Genomic DNA, 21,058 nt, shown 5'->3' with positions numbered 1-21,058 from the left:
GCTCCCTGCTCCGCGGGAAGCCTGCTTCTCCCTCTCCCTCTCCCTCTCCCCCTGCTCGTGCTCCTCCTCTCCCTGTGTCTCTTTCAAATAAATAAATAAAATCTTTAAAAAAGAGAGGGAGAAATTTACTACTACTATTTACTACTACTACTAAGCGTGTGTATCATTAACTGGTACTTAGTAGTTGCTCTGCGCCTACTCGGAGCTAAGTGTGTGTCCCTGAACTGTCACAGTAACTTGACGGGCTTTTAGTCTTCATCGCCCAAATGGGAACATCAAAGCTCAGAGGTGAAGGGGTTCTGTTCGGGTCACTGAGTGAGCCAGAGGGGCACCCCAGGATTCAAACATCACCCTGCTACGTAACTCTTCCGCTCTTTTCCTTTTCCCTTGGTCATAACACTTACTCTCTGTGTGTTTATGGCTCGTGTCCTCCCAGCAGTGTCAGTCCATGGGGCAGGGGCTGTCCTCTACTTGTTCACCTATGTGCCCCGAGGGGGGGGGGGCAGGCAGGGTCTGGCCCACAATAGGGGGCCAGTACATATTTATCAAATAAATGACTCTGTGTTTCCGAAGGCTGGGCTCTAATCCACTACAAGCCTCACCATCAAAGACGGATGACCAAAGGAGGCTGGTTATTTGGGGTGACAACCCCAGCAGGGAAAGGGAAGGGAGTGGGGGGAGAAGCTCCACGCGGGGCGGGTGGGAGGCATCCCGGGGAGACGCAGAGCTGGAGGGAGCGGAGGGAGGGGCAGCGGCGGGGCCCTTGCCAGGAGGGGGAGGGAGGCCTGCGAACAGCATTTTTCACCACCGCCTCCCCACCCCGGGTGCTCCCGCCCGGATCGCTTTCGCAGTTCGCATTTCGAAGGCCGCTCCTGGGTTATTTCGGTCGGGAAACCTGATCCTTCGCGGGGTTTATTTTAGCACCTTGGAGAACTCCCAGTGCCGCACCGATCCGGGCCGCACCCAGCCCGCGGACGCCGCCTCCGGGCGCCTCCGGGCGGCGGGGCAGGGGGCGCGGGGCGCGGGGACCGGCGGAGCAGCGCCCGCACGCGGGACCCCCACGCGGGACCCCCACTCCCGCAGATGTCTTGGGGCGCGAGGGCGCGGCGCCAGGCGCGGGGCCCGGGGTCTGTGCGCACTCCGGCCACTCCCTGACCTTGGGGCGCCGGCTGGGGCGACGATTGTGCGGGGGAGCAGGACTTTGGATGCCCTGAACCGTGGCTCTGAAGGCTCCGCTGGGGAAGCCGGACCAGAGGGGCGGGGAGAGTCCCTACCTGGGACCCCCAGAGGGCGCCCCCCCCTTGGGAGCCAGGCTGGGAGAAGCAGCCCCTTAGCCACCCTTAGGTGACCTCCATGTGGCCAGTGGACTCTCTCCATCCCGCAGGTTACCACCCCCACCCCCGCCCGGGAAACAACATCCAACACGCCTGTATGCACGGACACACATGCACACTCTCACATACACTCACATTCAAAAATGTGCTCAGCTACACTCACCATCACACACGCATCCACTCATCCACGGGGACGCACACTCACCCTCACCCACAGACACGTGCTCATATGTACCCTCTCCAGACACAGGACGCACGTGCCATCCTGCACACTCATACACCCCCACGCTCATACAGACATACCTCTCACAGGGCACACACTGTCATACATGATAAACACACACTTGCTCATCGATACCCACACCACTCAGGTTCATCACACCCAGACCCACTCACACACACACACAACTGTCACGTGTACCCTCCCACACAGAGTTGCACAAACCCACAGTCACATACACCTACACCATCACACGCTCGCAAATACACTCAGTCACACACTCTAACCTCCTCTACTATGCTTACTACACACACCATCGCACCCGGCCCCCGCCCGGGAAGTGCTTCCTTTACCCTCCCTTCCCCAAGCTCAACACTGGACACGCACAAATCAAAACGATTTACTCTCTATATCTGGATTTATAGCAATCAATACTTACTCATAACCATTTCAAGTATGAATTTGTACTTATATATTATTCATGTTAACTCATACCTCCATTCATCATTCCTGGACTTACCCTGACGTCTCTCTGACCCATGGGACCTAAGTGCCGTGGGGACCACGCCCGCTGTCTGTCCTGGCTCTGGCTGTGTCCCCAGCGTCCTCTGAGCGCCCAGCCGAGCACAGGTGTCCAGTCAATACTGGGGAAGGAAGGCACGTGCGGATGGTGGAAGGGCCAGCTGAGAAGTCCCGAGCCTAACACACCCTAGAAGCAATGTGGTTCTGAACTTCTGGCCGGAAAGGCCTTTGCCTCCAGACATGCAGCCACCCAAAGCAGGCGGACTTAACACCTTCCAGACGTTTCCCAGACCACACCACTGCCTCTTAATGGAGAATTACCTAGTTTCTAATGCGGGGGGCCCTCTCTGGATGACCTCACTGGGCCTCCGCTCCCCATCTGTAGGGGAGGCCACAGACCAGCCCTCTCTGAGATCCCATTCCTGCTCCCCGCAGAGGTGGGGCACATCAGTGACTTCAGGTGAGCCCTGCAGCAGGATCCACCTCCTGGCCACCCGATGCCCACCTCCAGCCATCTGCCTGGCCTTCCAGCCCTTGCCCACTCTTTCCCAGGTGGGCATTCCAAGCCTTACCACTGGCTTCCAGTCTGGTCCCAAACAGTTAAGGAGAGAACTCTGTTTCCCAGGGCAACAGAATTCCAGCATTAACATTTCCATCTGCAGAACAAGGGCTTTTACTTCCTGGGAAATGCCTTTCTAGTCCCATGATGACCACACCCTTGGAGGCCAAGAGCTCTTGAAGGACTGGCATTGGCCTTGAGATGCAGGTTGGCCAATGAGGGAGATGGAGCCCGGAGACCACCTCCGATGGCCATGAAAGCGAGGCCCCAACAACTACAGGGACACCAGGGAGAGGGCCTGCTTCCTTGAATCACCAGCCTCCGGGTCTTAGAGCTGGGCTGCTGAGTGCAATCCACACTACTGTCTTTCCCGGGCCTCAGTGTCTCAGCTACAGAATGGCATGGTGACAGAAGTTGGCTCGTGGGCTCATTGTGGAGGGCCGTGAAGAGGATAAGTATGATGGCTTACCGTGATGCTCAGTGAGAAGAAGCTGCATCCATCCAGCTCTTTCCGCAGACCTCGGAGGACTCTCAGCTTGTTCGGGCTGCATGTGAAAACCCAGCTGGGCCAGGCCACGTAGTTTTGATCTCTGATTTGTTGTATGGCTGGTTCTCTATGGCCTCTCTGGGCCAACGTGCCCAGAATTGAGGGACCTTGCCCTCCCACTGACCATACTTTGAGTCCCCAAGTTGCCACACTGGGGAGTTCACCATCTCCGGGCCGGCGTCGGGGCTGTGCATCCAGTCCCCCCTCTTTCCCATTCACTGGCAACTTTACTGACTTTACCAGGGCCCTAGGGAGACTGAGGTCTAGAGGAGGGGAAAAGATTGGCGGGGGGCACTGTGAGTGTCCCCACGGTGTTGGGCACATTACCACCAGAAGTCCCCTTCCTCCGATCTGCAGATGCTAGGCTTTCACACAAGTGTGGATACACCCTGAGCCTTCCACAGATGCTAAGGCAGCCATGGGTCTGTGCCCAGCACCCACAGAGCTCCAGAAAATGCTGAGCAGGAAGAAGACTGAGTTGGGAGGCAGGAGGGCCAAAGGGGAGCTGAGGAAGCAGTCAGAGCCTTGAAGGGCCCAGCAGGAGCTGGGACAGGGCATGTACAAGAACCCAGCCCCTGGAGACCCTCTCCAGGTCAGGGCTGGCCTGTGGGGAGCACTCTTCAGCTCAGAGCCTGGTGAACAGGCCCACAAACACTGTTGTAGCCCTCTGCCCACAAAACCAGGCTTCAACTAGCCCAGGACAAAGTACTGCATGGGGCGTGATGTGAAAGGGGAGGTGTCTATGCGGCTGAGGTTAAGGGGGAGGGGGCTTCTATTTTGCAAGAGCCCTCACCCTGTGGGCACCTGAGCACCTCTTCCAGTGGGACTCCCTAGGGACAGGGCTTACTAGGGGTCAGTTCCATCCCATTCAGAGGGGCTGGCCCCAGCCAGTAAGGGCAGCATGCCTGGAGGAAGGAACTGAGTGGGCTTTGGACTTGGCCAGGTCTGGCTGGGGATCCAGACTCTGAAAATCTCTTGCCCCTCAAACTCTGGGTCTCTGTCTGTATAGCCCCCCCCACCCCGGGGTCAGTGGTCACTCAGGCAGCATCATCTCTAGGGGTTTGGCTGTTTAGTGACAAGGTTAAGGCTCTGGCCTCTGTCTTTTTCACATCAAATGAGAAAAATGTGCAGTTTGGCACATGTTCATGGAACACCCATGTCCTTGTCACCAGGATGGCATCTGTGACTTCAGGGAACACCCTGGCCAGTGAGGGCTGCTCTGTTCCAGGCACTGGGGGTGATGAGGGTTGGGAGATGAGACAGACATCCCCACAAGTTAATATCTTACCTACATAGAAACGGAATAGCATAATAATTATCAGAAGGCAAAGGAGGTGTTGAAGGCCATGGTGAGACCCAGAGGGCAGAATGCTTTGGGGGGGCCATGACTTGACAGCGGGGAGAGGCCATCTTGGGTTAAGAGGCCAGGGAAGTCGTCTTTGTGGAAATGGACATTTACACGGGGTCCCTGGGAGACCTGTGCTGTCTGGGCTTCTACTCTGCAGCAGAAAACAGGTCATGAGGGCCACCCTCCCTTCGTCTCAGTCAGCAGGACTAGAGATAAGGTACCTGTGGCCTAAGCTGGCGTTGGCATGCGACAGACCCTTTGACCTGGCTGGTCATCCCTCAAAGTGGCCGGAACCCTCTCTCTCCAGCTTCTGCCCTCACTGGCACTCAAGAGGCTCTAGCTGGAGGGTGGCCGGATGACCTGCTCCCCAGCGGGCTGTGGGTACCTTTGGAAGTCAGAGTCATGGGGGTGGGGCAGGGGCAGAGCACGACTCTAATGTGGCTGCCAGGTTTTCTGATGTCACAAACCACCTGGTCTTTCCCTGGGGGAGTAAATTGCAAGGTGGGGGTGGGGCTATTGGCTTGAGGCAGCTGAGAGAGGTTCACAGGGCTGTCCAGGGTCAAACCCTCCTTGAACCTCGGCACTCAGACTTCTGGGGTCCCAGTATCAGCTGGGACACCTGCCAGCATGGGGCCTCGGGCAAGTCTCTGGGGTCTCCCAGCTTTGAATTCCTGCTCTGTGAAGTACCCATAATAGACCTCCCTCCACAGGGCTGGCTGATGGCGGATGAAATGATGAAGCTTGTGCAGCACTTATCACAGTTGGGGCCCAACAGGCCTGACCACCTGTCAGGGTGCCAAGAGGCTCAGTCCCAGGAACAATTTCCCCAGACTTCTCTCCCCCACCCCAAGCTTCCCAGCCCTGGGACCTCCCAGGACCCCTGCACTGTTTCCACCCAGCCATGGCCCCAGGAATACCAGGACCGTGCAACCCTCCTCCCCAGAGAGGCTGCCCAGTTCAAAGGGCAGAGGAGCCCACCTGGACCCGAGACAGAAAGCCGCGAACTACACTACCCAGAATTCCTGGGGCTAGCCAAAAAGGAAATGTCGTTTATGCAAGGAGAGGCTCAGCTCCCCCCAAGCTGCAGAGGGAGAGAGAGGGGGGAGCCGGGGAGAGGGTTAGCTAGGGGAGGGCGGGCTGTGTGCGGGGAGCGAGGGTGGAGCGCAGGGCGGGCGGCGAGGAGGAGGCGGCGCCGGGCCGCCCGCCCGCCCGCCCGCCCGCCGCCGCCGCCGCCTGCGGACCTGCATCCTCGCGGGGCCGGCGAGCGGGCGGCGGTCCCTGCGTGCGCTGCTCTCCGGCCGGCGGCTGCGGGCGGACGCGGGGCCAGGCCGGCGCAGGGGCTGAGTTTCTGCAAAGTTTGACCTGGTTGCCTTTCCGATGCTGCAGCAGAGCGAGGCAGCGCGGGGCGCGCCAGGCGGCTGCGGCGCGGCGGCGCGGCTGAGCGGCGACAGCACGCTCACAATGATCATAAAATAAAGCGGGTGCTCGGGGCGGGGGCGAGAGAGCCCCGAGCCTCACCCCTCCGCCCCCGGCCACCCCCCGGCAGCCCCGGGCTAGGAGGAGGTGGGGGCCGGGGGCGCCCACGGCCGCCCCGGACCCCAGTAGAGCCAAAGGACACTGTCCGGGGGAGGGAGGGACGCCCCGCGGACGTACCCGCGGCGGGGGTCAGGGGCGTCCGGAGGGCGGCGGCCGGGGCACGCGGAGCTGCCCGAGGGGCAGGTGAGTCGGTGGCGCCGCCCGGGTGGGGGCGTGCGCGCCAAAGTTCCCTGGCGGCGGCGAGCGCGCCCGACGCGCGGGGTACCCAGGGCCGCTCGGGGCTGGTGAGGGTGGGGACAGAGGCGACCGACGCGGCGGGGCTGGGGCACTGCGCCCTCCGGGGTCGGGGGATCCCGACCCGGGAAGGGGCGCACGCCCGATCAGACCGGCCTGCGGGGTGACACTGCGCCCCCAGGGGGCCGGAGGGGCCCGGCCGGGGAAGGGGCGCCGGCGCTGGCTGCGAGGCGGTGGGGACAGTGCCAGGGCCAGCAAGTCCACGCGGCCCACTGCAGTGCCAGCCGGTCGCTCCCCCCAACCCACGCCACGCCCGGGTCGGGAGGGTGTCAGCGGAGATGTCACGGGCGGCGATTATTCGCTGGCGCGCGCGGTCGTGCAGCCACCACTGACGGGGCGGGCGGGTTGGGGGGGCCGCCGCCTCCGGGGAGACCGCCCAGAGCGGCGCCGTCAGCTCCGCAGCCCGCGCCCCGCGCACACGCGTCGCCGCCTCGCGCGCCCCCCCGCAGCAAAGTTCGGCTCAACTTTGAGGCGGGCCTTGACGCCCTGTCCCTTCCACCCCCCGACCAGGTCCTCGGCGGCCGCGGCGAGCCAGGCGGCGGCCCAAGAGCAACCCCGGAGCCCCGCGCGGCGGCGGGCGGCGACAGCGACAGCGGCGGGGGGACGCGGCGCGCCCGCGTGGGGGCGTCGGCCCGCGCCCGCGAGTGGGCGCCGACGGGGACCCGCGCCGCGCCCCTCTGGGACCCCGCGGGCGGCCGGAGCCCGGCGCTCGCCTCCTGGAAGCCGCGGGTCGGCGCTCGCCCCCGAGGGCGCCCCGGCCTCCGCGCTCGAACAGAAACTGCTCTTCCATTGATTGGGCCCCGTTGGGCGAGGGGCCGGTGCGTGTGCCCCGAGCGAGCGCGTGCGGAAGGCAGAAGGGCAGGAAGTCGGCCTTGGCAGCGAGGGTGGCGGCACCGCGCAGGGGACGAGCCTTCCACATTTATGTGTCTGCCGGCCTTCGCCTTCGCCCTAGGACTTCAGAAGCGTCTCCGAGCTGCGTTCCCCGCGTGGGAGGCACGGAAGGGCTGGATGTCTGAACAACATGATTATCCATTAACCTCCAAACTTCCCTTTCTTTAACCCAAAGAATATCGGTGATTTTTGTCCACTGCTAGCAGAAGAAGAGAGAACCCAGGGCTCTTGAAATGCAGCAAAATCCTTATTTATAAACAGGCCTGAGATAGTGATAGGCAAAGCCCCTGTACTCAGTGCATTTTCTATCCTATGGATATCGGTCTTGAGATTTGAGATTGGAGAGCAGTACCGTCTGCACTGGGGTCTGGCAGCCTCCATCCTTTCAATGCCCAGTCTCCTCTGGGACTGCTGGCCTTCCCTGGAGATCAGAGCGGTACTGTGTGCCATGGGCTGTATTCAGAGCATCGGGGGCAAAGCCAGAGTCTTCCGGGAAGGTATCACGGTGATTGATGTGAAAGCCTCTATCGACCCCATCCCCACCAGCATCGATGAGTCCTCCAGCGTGGTGCTCCGCTACCGGACACCCCACTTCCGGGCCTCGGCCCAGGTGGTCATGCCACCCATCCCCAAGAAAGAGACCTGGATCGTCGGCTGGATTCAGGCCTGCAGCCATATGGAGTTCTACAACCAGTACGGGGAGCAGGGCATGTGAGTACTGCCCCCCGCAAGTGTTAGGGGGGCTGCTCAGGGTGGGGAGCTTGGGGGCCTGGGGTGGGGGCTGGGGGCCAGAGGGGAAGCTTTAGGCAGGTATGGAAGTGGCCTCTGAGTACTTCTTCTTGGCCAGGTGATCTCAAGGGTTTGCCTGTTGATTCAGATTGGGGTCATGGCTCTGGGACCTTCCCTCCCTCTGTCACTAGCCCCTGGGGTTCCTGTGTCCTTCCCTGCAAGAGGCCGAGAATGTAGAGGCGCGTTCCACCACGTGCCTCTTTGGCAAATTTGACAAGCGTGCTGTCCTGGGGCCATTAGAGAGGCTGAGACTCGGCCCCCCCCCAGGCTCGGGCCTCCCCGGGAGGCCCCCGTGGCCGATACTCAGGAGGAGAATGGGGCCCTCGGATGCCTCCATGGTTATTTGTACAGTGCTTTGTGCTGGGCTTGAACTCGTGTCTGCGGCACATGAGGACCTGGGGGAATGCTTTGCTGTTCCTAGGGTGTTTTGTTAGAGAGGATCGCTAGTTTTAGAGACCTGGTTTGTTTCACGGAGTAGCGTGTTTCTCTCTCCAAGGCAGAAGGCCGCTGCATGTAGACATCCAGTGTCAGTGTCCAGAAGGCTCCAGAGGGGCCCTAACAGCTGAGAGGAGCCCACTGGCCTCTTCTCTCCAGCCTGGTCTCCAGAATGTTCCCAGGACAATGCCCGTCTTGGTGCAGGACACGGGGGGCCTGTGTTTTCTTTCCTGCTATGTTCTCTGGCCCCAGAGATGGTCATCCCCGGTCTGGAAAGAGTAGCGATAGAAAGGAAAGCAACTTCGCTTTCAGGGCCGCCCTAAGATAGGGTGGTGAAAAGAGCTCTTTCGGAGCACGAGGTCCCTTGGAGGGAGCTAGGCAGGCCCTGAGGGCAGCCTCCCACCCTGTGCACCCTGCTTCCCGGTTCTGCAAGTGAGGAGCGGAGCAGGGGGTTCCCCGGGAGTTGGACCTTTTCGCTGATTTCAGAACATCCTGCCCCCGCCCCCGAAATTAGAGGGGCTGAGGAGGGGATGGAGGGTGGCAGGACACTGGATCTTGTCGCTTCTCCACTTAACAATTCCAGGGGCGCCTTTGAAGTTGTAAGGGAAACAAGAGGAAGGTGGTAAAGCGTAAAAGGGGGGTGTAACCAGGATCACCCCACGGAGGTGCGTGGGTGGCCTGTCCCTCTGTCAACCTGATGTCTATACCCAGAAGGCTTTTGATTCTCAAAAGTGGCTGTTAACCCAGGTGGGGGCGACTTTCCATGGCAAGAAGGAAAACATGATTCTTAATTATTCTGTGTGGACTCTCCTAGGAAGCCTTAAGCCAGAAGCCTTTTGGAACTTTGTAAAGGATCCGGGATAATTGACAAGACACAAAGGTTTTTCTAGGGGTTTTAGGCGAAGCCTGTCTTCTTCCCTGGAAGCGGAGGGAAAGGCAGAGGGTCTCGCAGAACGTGGAAAGATAGGAGGGCCAGGAGGAAGGAAGTGGGGGAGAACCAGGGGCGCTGAGCTGAGACAGACACGGTGGCGTGCTGTGGGGAGAGGCAGGCCCGGCTGGGGCCTCTGCTTCCCCGTCTGTGCCGGGGGGCTGGAAGCCTCCCTGCGGTGGCTCTGTGTCCTTTCAGGCACTATGGCTGGAGGCAGGCCTGAGGCCGGAGACCCGAGATGACTTTCCCTTTCCACCCCAGTCCTTGCTTCCCGGTTAGAGGTGTCCGGTGCACACCTAGGTTGCAGTCGAGCGGACCCGGGCCAGAGTCCAGGCTCTGCCACTTTCCAGGGTATGACCTTAGCCACTCTGACCCTCGGTTTCCTTGTCCGCGGACAGGGCCAGTCACAGCCCTTGCCTCCTGGCTTACTGCGAGAATTATGGGAGGTGACATTTGTCAAGAGGTCGGCACTGCGCCAAGCCCAGGGTTGTTGTCTTTGATGTTGTTGTTACCGTGACCATCCTTCTCTCAGCCAGGGGCTTGAGCCCTGGTGTCTGCGAGGAGCTGAGAACCGTGGCCGAGACTGCAGAATTCGGATACATGCAAACTTCTGGTCCCGAAGTTTCTCCAGAGCCCGGGTCTCCGTCTTTTACACAGCGCCCACTCCCTGCCTTTTAAAAAATTTAAAAATAGTGCAAGTCATGGATGATTTGCGTTTTCAGAGGTTGAAGGCCGTTTTCTTTGCTCTCCATTTGCTTCCCTTTGTTTCCTCCCCCTCCCTGGGGCACCTCTTACAGCATGGGGGGGCCCTGTGTCCCCTACACCCATTCTTCCTGGGGCCCTCAGCTGGGGCAGGAGGAGCCCCAGGCGGAGGGCAGAGCCTGAGGCTCCCTGGCAGGGGGGTGGGCCGTGTGCAGCGACCCCTCCTGGGCTCAGCCCGGGGGCAGAACAGCCGACCACCCTGGCTCTGGGGCCCTGGCCGGTCACCTGGTGCCTTGTGTCAGCTGTCAGGGGGCATAGGGAAAGAAGTCCCCGCAGGCGGCTTTGAGGGCCCAGTAAGGGAACAGTTCTAGGTGACCATCCTGTGGCTGCGCCGCTGAGTTGGAAGCAACTCCACTTAGTACTCATCGGCCAAATCGTATTAAAAAGTGGAATTACCAGAGAGCGTGGCTCCTCTGAGCCGTGGGCAGAGCTCTGTATTCGACCGGCGCCCTCTGGAAATGCGAAGGGCTCGTTTGGAGAAAGCCCGATGTCTGCTCCTTCTTGAGTGTAAATGGAAGCATTTTAGGTGTGATCCTCCCAAAGCCAAACGATGCTTTTCGTCTTTTTGACCCCGCGACATGACAGAAAGCGAGGGGTGTTCAGGTGGGACTGAGCAGAGACCACGGGGCAGGCCCCAGCTGCCCCTGTCCCGTGCACCGTGGGATAGGGGAGCAGCATCCCTAGACTCTGCCCACTTGGTGCCAGGAGCATTCTGCCCCCGCCTGCACCACCAAACTGTCTCCAGACATGGCCCGATGTCCCCGGGAGGGGTGCAGAGTCGCCCCTGACTGAGAACCACTGGACAAGACCCTCACAATTGGAATAATTAAAATGAAACCCACGCCCTGGGCCTTCGTGGCCTGGGCAGAGGGCAGCTAGGTGGCAGGGGTTAAGGTTAGGGCTTCTCTCCTTTACAAACGGGCTTGTATTCAAAATATTAATTCCAAACACTTAACTGAAACCCATAATACCCCTGCACATTATCCCTGCTTAAAATTAATCTCTAATCCGGGAGAGCTTTCTAGCATGACATCCTGGTTTGAACTGTTTGAAACGGAACCATGGTGCACGCCACCTCAGTAATGCCCCGACTCCTCCAGAGGAGAGCTGCAACATGCTGAGTCTCTCCATGCCAGCTTCACAGGATTCTATCTGGTTTTCGACCAACCCACATTGCTTTAAGAGCCACCCCCCCTCCAAACTGTTGGAGACACCTGCCTCCACAACCCCATCCTCCACGATTCCTCAACCGCCACCTCTCAGCTGGCATAGCCTTCGAAGTGACAAGTCACAATTTCTAGCCTGTGTGGGAGGCGCTTCATGTTGTCCCTAGCTTGCCCTCCTCTGGGGCCCCCAGGGAGGCTGGGGCATGGCTGAGGCCAAGGCCAGGGCTGGTTGGGGGTGGAGGGGAGAGAAGAGCTTAAGAGAGAGGGTCTCTGTGGGTGGACGGTGCAACTCCCCACGTCCTAGTCCAGCCAGGTGTGGATCCCAGCTCCCGCCCTACACTGGAGCTGCCAACTTGAGGCCAGTCTCTTAACCCTTCTGAGCCTCTCTGTTCCCATCTATGACATGGGGAGAACGGTCCTTTCCTTCCCTGGGTGGTTGTGAGGACTAAATGACATGAGGCGCGATAAGAGCTCGGCACGGTGCCCGGTGCATTCCACGCACTCGATCCATGGCCCCGTCAATACTGCGAGTTCGTCGTTAATCCTGCAATGCCTGGTGGGGTCAGCAGAAAGATTGCTGTGGCAGTGCTGTGCTCTCTTCTGGGCTGGGTTTCGCAGGCCCGCCTACAGCATGAGAGCCGTGAGTGAGGAGACCTGCAAGGAAGGGTCTTTCCAGCCAGAAGTGTGGTGACACCTGCCGTCAGGGCCGTGGGAGGCTGGTGGGCAGGGGCCAGGCAGGGGTGGAGGGACTGAGGCTTCAGGCGGAGGGATGTGCACAGCTGCCCCGGCTCCCCTTCCTCCCTTGTGTCTCCAGGGCCTCATGGGGTCCTCATTTTATGCTGGGGAAGCCACCTCTGAGACCTGAGGCCACTTGCCCAAGGGGGCTTGCTCTGCTCTGGTCGGGGACCATGTGGCCTCTTCCTGCTGCGCGGGCCCGCACAGAACAATCGAGGACGAAGCTTCCTCTCTGGGACCGGAAGGCGGCCTCCCCCATCTGCTGGGCCCTGGCAGAGGCGAGGGCGGCGTGGGTGGGAGAGGGAAGTCCTTGTTTCCAGGCTTTGGGGTGGGAGGAAGTTGGGGGGGAGGACTGCCCGGCCCAAAGAGAGCTCCCCACGGACCGGCCCTAGCCAAGCGATGGCTCCAACCTTCACCTTCCGAGTGCCCAGTGCCGCAAACAAAAGCTGGCTGCGCGCGGAGACGTGCAAGGAGGGACCCGACCGCCGCAGTGACCAGGGAAATAACGATTAAATCCTGAGATCCTCTGTTGTTCGCTGACCAGAGCCGGGCAGAAATGAAACTGATCACTAATGTCCTGGGTGGGGGTGGGGGGAAGTGGCCAGCCTCACCCGCGGTTGGAGGGGGCACGATGTAGACAGCTTCTAGAAGGTGAGTTTGGCTGGATCTATGACAATTTCAAACAGCCATGCCCTTCAGTGCTGTTCCGCTTGTGGAGTTTGTCTTACAGAGACTTGGAGCACCTGGCCCAGTGCCTGACATAGAGTAGGCGGACGAAAAAAAATCTCCTGACCAAAAAAAAAGAGAAAAAAAAAAAAATTGCCTAATGCATGAACGGAAGAGCCAGGGCGTAAGGATGTAGGTATGAGGTTGGAAACTCCAGCGCTGTTCGTAACTGCAAAGCGCCGGGAGCAGGTCGGGCGCCCATCAGTGGGGCGGGGAATTACGGTCTGTGTCCGGTGCGAGAGATACGGAGGCCGTCACTACCGACCAGGCAGACCCAGAGGTGCAGCCTCGGGAGAGAATGATCCTCGTGTTGCATTTTGTTATGAAGTTGTAAAATATGTAGGGTAGGAACCCAGTTTTGTTAAAAAGAAAACACTGTGAGTGGGAACATGTACTGCGTGTCTGTGCAGAGAAAGGTCTAGAAGGATGTTTACCAAAGTGTAATGTGGTGAGTAACCTCAGCGAGGTGGGGGAAGGCATGGAAGATGCGGCTTTTGTTTCTCACTTTATACTTTTCTCTACAGCTTTTTTTTTTTTTTTTTTTTTAAAGAAAAGCACCGCTTTTGGGGCACCTGGGTGGCTCAGTCGTTAAGTGTCTGCCTCCGGCTCAGGTCATGATCTCAGGGTCCTGGGATCGAGCCCCATGTCAGGCTCCCTGCTCAGCGGGAGGCCTGCTTCTCCCTCTCCCACTCCCTCTGCTGCTCCCCCTGCTTGTGCACACTCACTCTCAAATAAATAAATAAAATCTTAAAAAAAAAAAAAAAAAGTAAAGCACAGCTTTTATAAAGCATAGCTTTTATAACTAAAAATTCAAATTAGGCACTATTGTTGGTTCTTTCCGGGGGGCCTGGGGCTGTGGCCTGGACAAAGAAGGGGACGGGGCCCCGGAAGGAGTGGGGTTTTTGTTTGGGGGAAACCCTGGGAGCAGGCAGGGAGGGGGGACACCCCCAGACCCTCCCTCGGAGAGCAGGCACCTGGTGGGAAGGGGCCAGCCCTGTGGGTGGCCTCATGGGGCAGAAGTCGGGAAACTGGGCTCCTGGTTACAAACTTTTACTGAATTTATTTATTTATTTATTTATTTTAAAGATTTTATTTATTTATTTGAGAGAGAGAATGAGATAGAGAGCATGAGACGGGGGAGGGTCAGAGAGAGAGGCAGACTCCCTGCTGAGCAGGGAGCCCGACGCGGGACTCGATCCCGGGACTCCAGGATCATGACCTGAGCCGAAGGCAGTCGCTTAACCAACTGAGCCACCCAGGCGCCCCTGAATTTAAACTCTTTGCAAATTGTACAAACCATGAAATGTATAAAACTGAGGGTGGGGGAAGATAAGACCTAAGTGACCATGTGACCCATCTGAGGCCCCGAGACCAGCATGGGCAGAAAAACCTTGGTGTGGGCGGCCCTCTTTGTCCTCAAGCCTCAAATGTTTGTCTGTAAGCAAGTTACTCAGAGCATCTGACAGGCATCAGTTGTGGGATGTGAAATAATATTTAAGTGATCTTGGTTAAGCCTAAGTATAATTTGAATTTAAAGCAGCATATTTATTTTAATGTATGTCAGGGAAAAAAATACATCTGGCTTACCCAACATGTTATTTCAGTGTGTTTCTTAGGAAAAACTGAATGTAGTTTTTTTTTTTTTTTTAAAGATTTTATTTATTTATTTGAGAGAGAGAGAATGAGAGACAGAGAGCATGAGAGGGAGGAGGGTCAGAGGGAGAAGCAGACTCCCCGCCGAGCAGGGAGCCCGATGCGGAACTCGATCCCGGGACTCCAGGATCATGACCTGAGCCGAAGGCAGTCGCCCAACCAACTGAGCCACCCAGGCGCCCTGAATGTAGTTTTTAAAAAACGATTGATTTGGGGCACCTGGGTGGCTCAGTCGTTAAGCGTCTGCCTTCGGCTCAAGTCACGGTCCCGGGGTCCTGGGATCGAGCCCCACATCGGGCTCTCTGCTCCGTGGGAAGCCTGCTTCTCCCTCTCCCACTCCCACTCCCCCTGCTTGTGTTCCCTCTCTTGCTGTCTCTCTCTCTCCGTCAAAAAAGAAAGTCTTTAAAAAAATAAAAATTAAAAAAATTAAAAATGATTGATTTTAAGAAGAAAATTTAAGTGAATAATAATACAGGAGATATGTAGACAGATCAAAATGAACAGAGATGTAAAGCTTGGAAATTCTGCTCTGAGGCTTGGTGGGCTGAGCCAGTCCGGCTCTGGGGTCCAGAACTCAAAATGCAGTCAGAGCCCTGGGAGAGGCGGGGAGCCCCAGGGGTGCGAGGGGCCGTCCATGCTGGGGAGAGACCCCAGGCCCAGGCTCACTGCCCCTGCCCGGCACGGACCAGGGCTCTTCCTAGAGCCACGGGGAGGGTTGGGCTTCTGTCTTCCATGGTCACACAAGGAGCAGGTCCCACCTTCCCTCCCAAGGTGCTGCCCTGGGCATCCCTGGGTTCCTCCACCTTCCACTGAGAGGCCTTTGCCCTGGGCCAGTCCTGGGTGATGCTTCCCAGCCCCTCAGCACAGCCTCCACCCGTCCTCAGTCTCCAGGGAAGGCTTTTCTTTTCCTTCCTTCCTTTCTTTCTTTTTTTTAAAGATTTATTTATTTGAGAGAGAGAGAGAACTCATACATGAGGGGTGGAGGGGAGCAAAGGGAGAGGGAGAGAGAATCCCAAACAGACTCCCTGCTGAGCTCGATCCCAGGACCCTGAGATCACGACCTGAGCTGAAACCAAGGGTCAGATGCTTAACTGACTGAGCCACCCAGGAGGCCCCAGGGAAGGCCCTTCTATAACCCCTGCAGACTTACGTCCTCGGCCAGTCATGGTGCTCAGAGCTCGCATGAATGCCCACGCGTGTGTGTGTGGGTGTGTGTGTATGTGCAGTGTTGGGCAGGCCTGTGTGTGTACGCGTGTGCGTATATGCCCGCATATGTGTATACACACGCATGTGCACGTGTTGAGTGAGGGTCTGTTGGCCGCTGTGGGTCCTGGCCCGGCCACCTTGTGGTTGAGTCACCTTGAGCTAGGCCTCTGCTGTCTCCGCGCCTCTGCCATCCAAGGCGCCCCAGTCTTGGCCCCGGGGTAGTTGAGGAGAAGCGCTGCGTAGACGTGTATATACGGGGAACCCCGCACACCCGATGTGCTTGGGGGACGAGCGCTGCTACTGGTGTCGTGGGGCCGCCGCGTGCTGGGAGGGGCTGTTTGAGGGGCAGCGGCTGTAGGTGAGACAGCGCACCAACAGGAGCAGCTTGGGGCGCTCTAGCCTCATTGAGGAGACCCCCTCATGGGGCCCAGGCCCTGAAGGACAGACTGGGCAGGCTGCCCACTGTCCCTGATCCAGGCCTCCAGCGCTCATTTTGCCTGATTCCAGGCCAGACCCGGCAGCAGGGCAAATCCTGGAGGCCCGGCTCCTGCCCTCTAGCGATCATCAGCAAACGATGCCATGATTATTTAATCAGCCATGCTGTGCCAGGAAGCAGCAGCAGGAGGACGGAGTGGCGTCGGATACAGGGTAGGGTCAGGGTGGGCTTCCTGGGGGGCTCCGGGGCTGAGGCGTGAGTAGCCCTGAGCTGGCACAGGAAGAGGAGGGGCACGGCCCATTAGAGGAACTGAGAGTGGCTGGTGGGTCTGGAGCCTGGGGAGGGTGTGTATGTGTGTGCACCCCAGCATGAGGGGTCCTGAGCTTCGATTGCATCGGCTTCAAGGGCCATGAGGAGTCATGGCAGGTTTAACAGGGTTGGAGGCAGGGATGGTGGGAACAGATTTGCGTTTTTAAAAGATCACTTGGGCTTCTGGGGAATATTGAAGGAGGCAGGAGTAGAGGGTGGGAGACCTGGGCAGAGGTCCTGGCCAGGGTGAAGGCAAAGAGAAGGGGGTCATCTAGAGGTGAGAAGGAGAGTCAGGAATGGTGCCAGGTGCCCAGAGGGTGCAGGTGCTCTGCAAACACTGATGTCGGGTGCTCTGCAAACGTTTGGTGACTGGATGATGGATGGGGACTGCCACAGGAAAAGGGGTGTGAGGGAGGCTGAGGAGTCTGATTCAGACGTGATGCGAGGGGATCCCAGAGCATTCTGAAGTCCAGCTTCAAGCCTGGACTGGCCTGCTGTCCTTTGGATTCTCACACTTAAGAGGACAAAGGCAGGAGTGTGACAGGCGGCCTGTGGCAGCAGGGCGGCTTCCTGGGTGTGCAGACTGCAGGGTCGCACTGGGCCCACGCTCTGGAGGGCCCCTCGCATGGTTCAGTGCTCTGCTGTTGCCATGTTGAAATTCTTCATTTTTGAACAGGTGATCTTGAGTTTTTGCTTTGCACTGGGTCCCACAAGTTCTTTAGTTGGTCATGCCCTGAAGACCAGCAGAAGCCAGTGAATACCCCAAGGGGGTAGACACAAGGGAGACCAGTGTCTTGTGCTCGTGTGTGCAAAGGTGGACACAGGCGCGTCTGCACTTACCCACAAAATGCCTCTACTCCCAATCGACCCATTGGCCGAGCACTTGTGTCCGTGTGCGGTCCTGGGAGGCTAGCTCACCCCTTTCAGCGGCCTCTGTGTACCAGAGCCTACCTACAGTATCTCTGCTGGGCAGAAAGGAGAAGTTTCAGTGTGTGCAGGGCTTGGGTCCCAGCTCACCCCTCCATGCCGTGGAGCAAAGGACTGAGGGTCTGCCTTGAAGTCCAAGGTCATTCCAGAGCAAACAGGGAATCTTAGAGGAGGCAGTGACCGTATGCAATCCACTCCCTTCCAAGCATGTATCGTCCAAAAACTGTAACTGGGGTCAAAAAAGCTTCAGGTCAGCCAGGGCCGGCATACCTCTAAGTGCCTCCCTCAGTTGGTTTCCGGGAGCTTCCATGTATTGCCATTTATATTAACGAATTTTTTTTTTTAAAGATTTTATTTATTTATTTGACAGAGAGAGACACAGCGAGAAAGGGAACACAAGCAGGGGGAGTGGGAGAGGGAGAAGCAGGCTCCCCGCAGAGCAGGGAGCCCGATGCGGGACTCGATCCCAGGACCGTGGGATCATGACCTGAGCCGAAGGCAGTCGCCTAACCAACTGAGCCACCCAGGCCGCCCTATATTAACGAATTTAATCATCACAAAAACCTTGCGAGGTGGGTAGAATTATCCACAGTTAACTGATGAGAAAACAGAGGATTGGAGATTTGTGACTCAATCAGTAGCTGGACTGGGGCTGGATCCAGGCTGGTCTGTGTCCCCCGGAAGTTGTGCCCTTACCTGAGTTCCTTCCCACCTCCTTGACCAGGGGGAGGGGCAGGGACTGGGACCCCAGGGAGCAGAGGCAGCCCGCGCTGGCCTGTGATGATTTGAAGGCAGATGCCCTGGGACCTGGTTCTGAGTAATATCCCACATGAGACACGGCTGTCTGCCAGCTCATGGGGACCGTCACCTGTCTGTGACTGAGCCAAGGCTCAGGCATTTGGGGGCTGGGGAAGGGAAGCAAACCTGAGGCTGGGAGAGAGGGGCCATTCTAGTGCTGAGTCCCACTCCCTCAAAACAAGCTGGCTCTTGGGCGCCTGGGTGGCTCAGATGGTTAAGCGTCTGCCTTCGGCTCAGGTCATGATCCCAGGGTCCTGGGATCGAGTCCCGCATCGGGCTCCCTGCTCCTTGGGAGCCTGCTTCTCCCTCTGCCTCTCTCTCTCTCTCTCTGTCTCTCATGAATAAATAAATAAAATCTTAAAAAAAAAACAAAAAACAAAAAACAAGCTGGCTCTTAGGCAGTGAAAGGGGGCCGTGGAAGAGCAAAGTTCCTTTTGCAAGTTTACTTTCTGCCTTTTTATTATTATTACTATTATTATTATTCTTTTTAAGTAGGCTCCACGTGGAGCCCAACTTGGGGCTTGAACTCATGACCCTGAGATCAAGACCTAACCTGAGGTCAAGAGTCAGATACTTAACTGAGCCGTGCAGGTGCCCTATTTTCTGCCTTTGATAAAAACCTTTGCAAGTTGGTGTAGCCACCGTGAGAGGACAGAGCGGGTGCCTTCCGGGCACCCGGGCACAGGTGGGCAAAGGCATGGGCTTCTAATAAATCCAGGACAGGGACCCTAAACTCCTTCTCTGGTCCAAGGTACCCACCTGCGAGGGGAGCCGGATCAGCAGGCTCATCCTGCTACCACCCACCCGTGGCTGCTGTGGCCTGGTGGCTCTCGGGGACTGGTGGGCACTTCAGAAATGGGAGGTTGTCTGAGCTGTTGCCCCAGTTCCCTGGGACTTTGATGAGCTCAGGGCCCCAGGCAGGAGGTGGCCTAGTAGGCAGGTGTTACCCTAATTTGTGACTTTTTCAATGGAATAAACAAAGAACAGAAAGGAAATGAACAGGAAAATTAGCAACATCGCATTCCTAGTCATCCCTCCCAGAGTGTCCCCAAATTTGCTAACTGCTAACATCAAATGATGCATTTGGGTAGAGGAGTGCATCTTTTTATAGTGATAAGATACGCCTAACGAAATTGACCATTTTCACCGTTTTTGAGTTCGGTGGCATTAAGTACCTCCACATCGTTGTGCATCTGTTTCCAGAACTTTTCCATCTTCTCCGCCTGGAACTCTGCACCCGTGAAACACTGACTCCCCATCTTCCCCCTCCCCCGGCAAGTTCTACTTTCTGTTTCTATGAATTTGACCACACTAGGAACCTCCTATACGTGGAATCATATAGCATTTATCCTTTTGTGTCTGACTTATTTTACTCAGCATGATGTCTTCAGGGTTTATCCATGTTGTAGTATATTGCAACAGTTCCTTCCTTTTTAAGGCTGAATAATATTCCCATTGTGTGGATAGACTGCATTTTGTTTATCGATTCTCCCGCCAACGGACATGTGGGTTTCTTCCATCGCTTGGCCATTGTGAATGATGCTGCTGTGAACAGGAGTGCATCCTGGAAAGTACTATATCCTGGAGGGCACTGCTGGTTTACCCTGTTGTGCAGAATTCTGGGTGCAGAGCGTCCTGAGCTTTGGTATTACGGGTGCTCAGGTGGAAACAGCACTGGATGAAGTCAGGCTGCCTGGAAAAGCTCCCCCGGCCCCGGCTTCACTGTCTTTATCTGTCTGGTGGGATGGACACGATTGTTGATGAGTGTCCTAGGCGGGGGGGCTCCCTGGATGCCGCTGTGCCCCCAGCCACATGGGAGACAGGCTGGTGTCCTCTTCCGTCCAAGAGCTATTATTATAGTAACAGTAGTGATGACTGGTATGAGATGATGCAGGAGAACAGGATGTGGCTTTGAAGGGGGCTGTGTCTGGGGGAACCCAGATGGGACGGTGGATGTCTGTGTACTGTCTGCCCCTACCCCCCCACCCCCAGAGCGGGGGGAACGCAGCCTCGTGAGTGGCTGATTGAGTAAACTGGCCTTCCTGTCCTCAGGTCCAGCTGGGAGCTCCCGGACCTCCAGGAGGGCAAGATCGAGGCCATCAGTGACTCAGACGGAGTGAACTACCCCTGGTACGGCAACACCACAGAGACGTGCACTATTGTGGGTCCCACCAAGAGAGACTCCAAGTTCATCATCAGCATGAACGACAACTTCTATCCCAGCGTCACGTGGGCCGTGCCCGTCAGTGAGAGCAACGTGGCCAAGCTGACCAACATCTACCGGGACCAGAGCTTCACCACGTGGCTGGTGGCCACCAACACCTCGACCAATGACATGATCATTTTGCAGACGCTGCACTGGCGGATGCAGCTCAGCATCGAGGTGAACCCCAACCGGCCCCTGGGCCAGCGCGCCAGGCTGCGGGAGCCCATCGCCCAGGACCAGCCCAAAATCCTGAGCAAGAACGAGCCGATACCGCCCAGTGCCCTGGTCAAGCCCAATGCCAACGACGCTCAGGTCCTCATGTGGCGGCCCAAGTATGGGCAGCCGCTGGTAGTGATCCCACCCAAGCACCGGTAACAGCCAGCGTGCCCTGCTAGGCTGGACTCAAATAATAACACTGCTCCAACAACACCCACACGGACTCTTCAGTCATTCAGCAAAATACAACCACTCTACCTGCTCAAGCGGGCGGATCTCACTGTGCAAATGCCCCGGGATGGCCTCCCCCAGCCCTCTTGGCACCTGCTTCCTTTCGGGGAGGGGGAGGCCCGGCCGGGACACCCAACCCCACGTCCCCCCTTCACCTTGGGTCTCCTTTTCTGGCAATTCCAGTCATTCACTTGCAAGACTCCCCGAAACAACTGCTTTTTCAGTTCTTCTTCTTCTTCTTCTTTTTTTTTAAACACCTCTTTAAGAGGTTCTGGGCGGGAGGA

The 21,058-nt window shown here is 57.6% G+C and overlaps 1 protein-coding gene across 4 annotated transcripts; it reads left to right on the top strand.

Annotated features, from left to right (window-relative positions):
* The first annotated feature begins 6,002 nt into the window (after nucleotides 1-6,002).
* FAM78A (family with sequence similarity 78 member A) lies at nucleotides 6,003-21,003 on the top strand. Of its 4 annotated transcripts, none has more exons than XM_081803784.1 (2): nucleotides 6,003-6,249; nucleotides 20,174-21,003. In XM_081803784.1, the coding sequence occupies exon 2, from the start codon at nucleotides 20,322-20,324 to the stop codon at nucleotides 20,700-20,702; it is 381 nt and encodes a 126-aa protein (XP_081659910.1). In that variant the 5' UTR covers nucleotides 6,003-6,249; nucleotides 20,174-20,321; the 3' UTR covers nucleotides 20,703-21,003. The 4 variants fall into 4 exon arrangements, with proteins under 4 accessions (XP_081659910.1, XP_006734677.1, XP_081659909.1 ...); XM_006734614.3 differs by lacking the exon at nucleotides 6,003-6,249 and adding an exon at nucleotides 7,137-7,962; XM_081803783.1 differs by lacking the exon at nucleotides 6,003-6,249 and adding an exon at nucleotides 12,384-12,717.
* The last annotated feature ends 55 nt before the right edge of the window (nucleotides 21,004-21,058 follow it).

The sequence above is a fragment of the Leptonychotes weddellii genome, chromosome 14 (assembly GCF_054177405.1).
Source record: "Leptonychotes weddellii isolate Sample4059 chromosome 14, ASM5417740v2, whole genome shotgun sequence".
Taxonomy (NCBI): Eukaryota; Metazoa; Chordata; class Mammalia; order Carnivora; family Phocidae; genus Leptonychotes; species Leptonychotes weddellii.
This window is presented reverse-complemented; position numbering and strand designations above follow the sequence as displayed.

Bases quoted from the DNA above. Each gene is read 5' to 3' on its own strand.
- FAM78A (XM_006734614.3), top strand. From the start codon at position 7,640: ATGCCCAGTCTCCTCTGGGACTGCTGGCCTTCCCTGGAGATCAGAGCG. The intron at 7,963-20,173 runs GTGAGTACTGCC...TCCTGTCCTCAG, and splicing joins CAGTACGGGGAGCAGGGCAT to GTCCAGCTGGGAGCTCCCGG.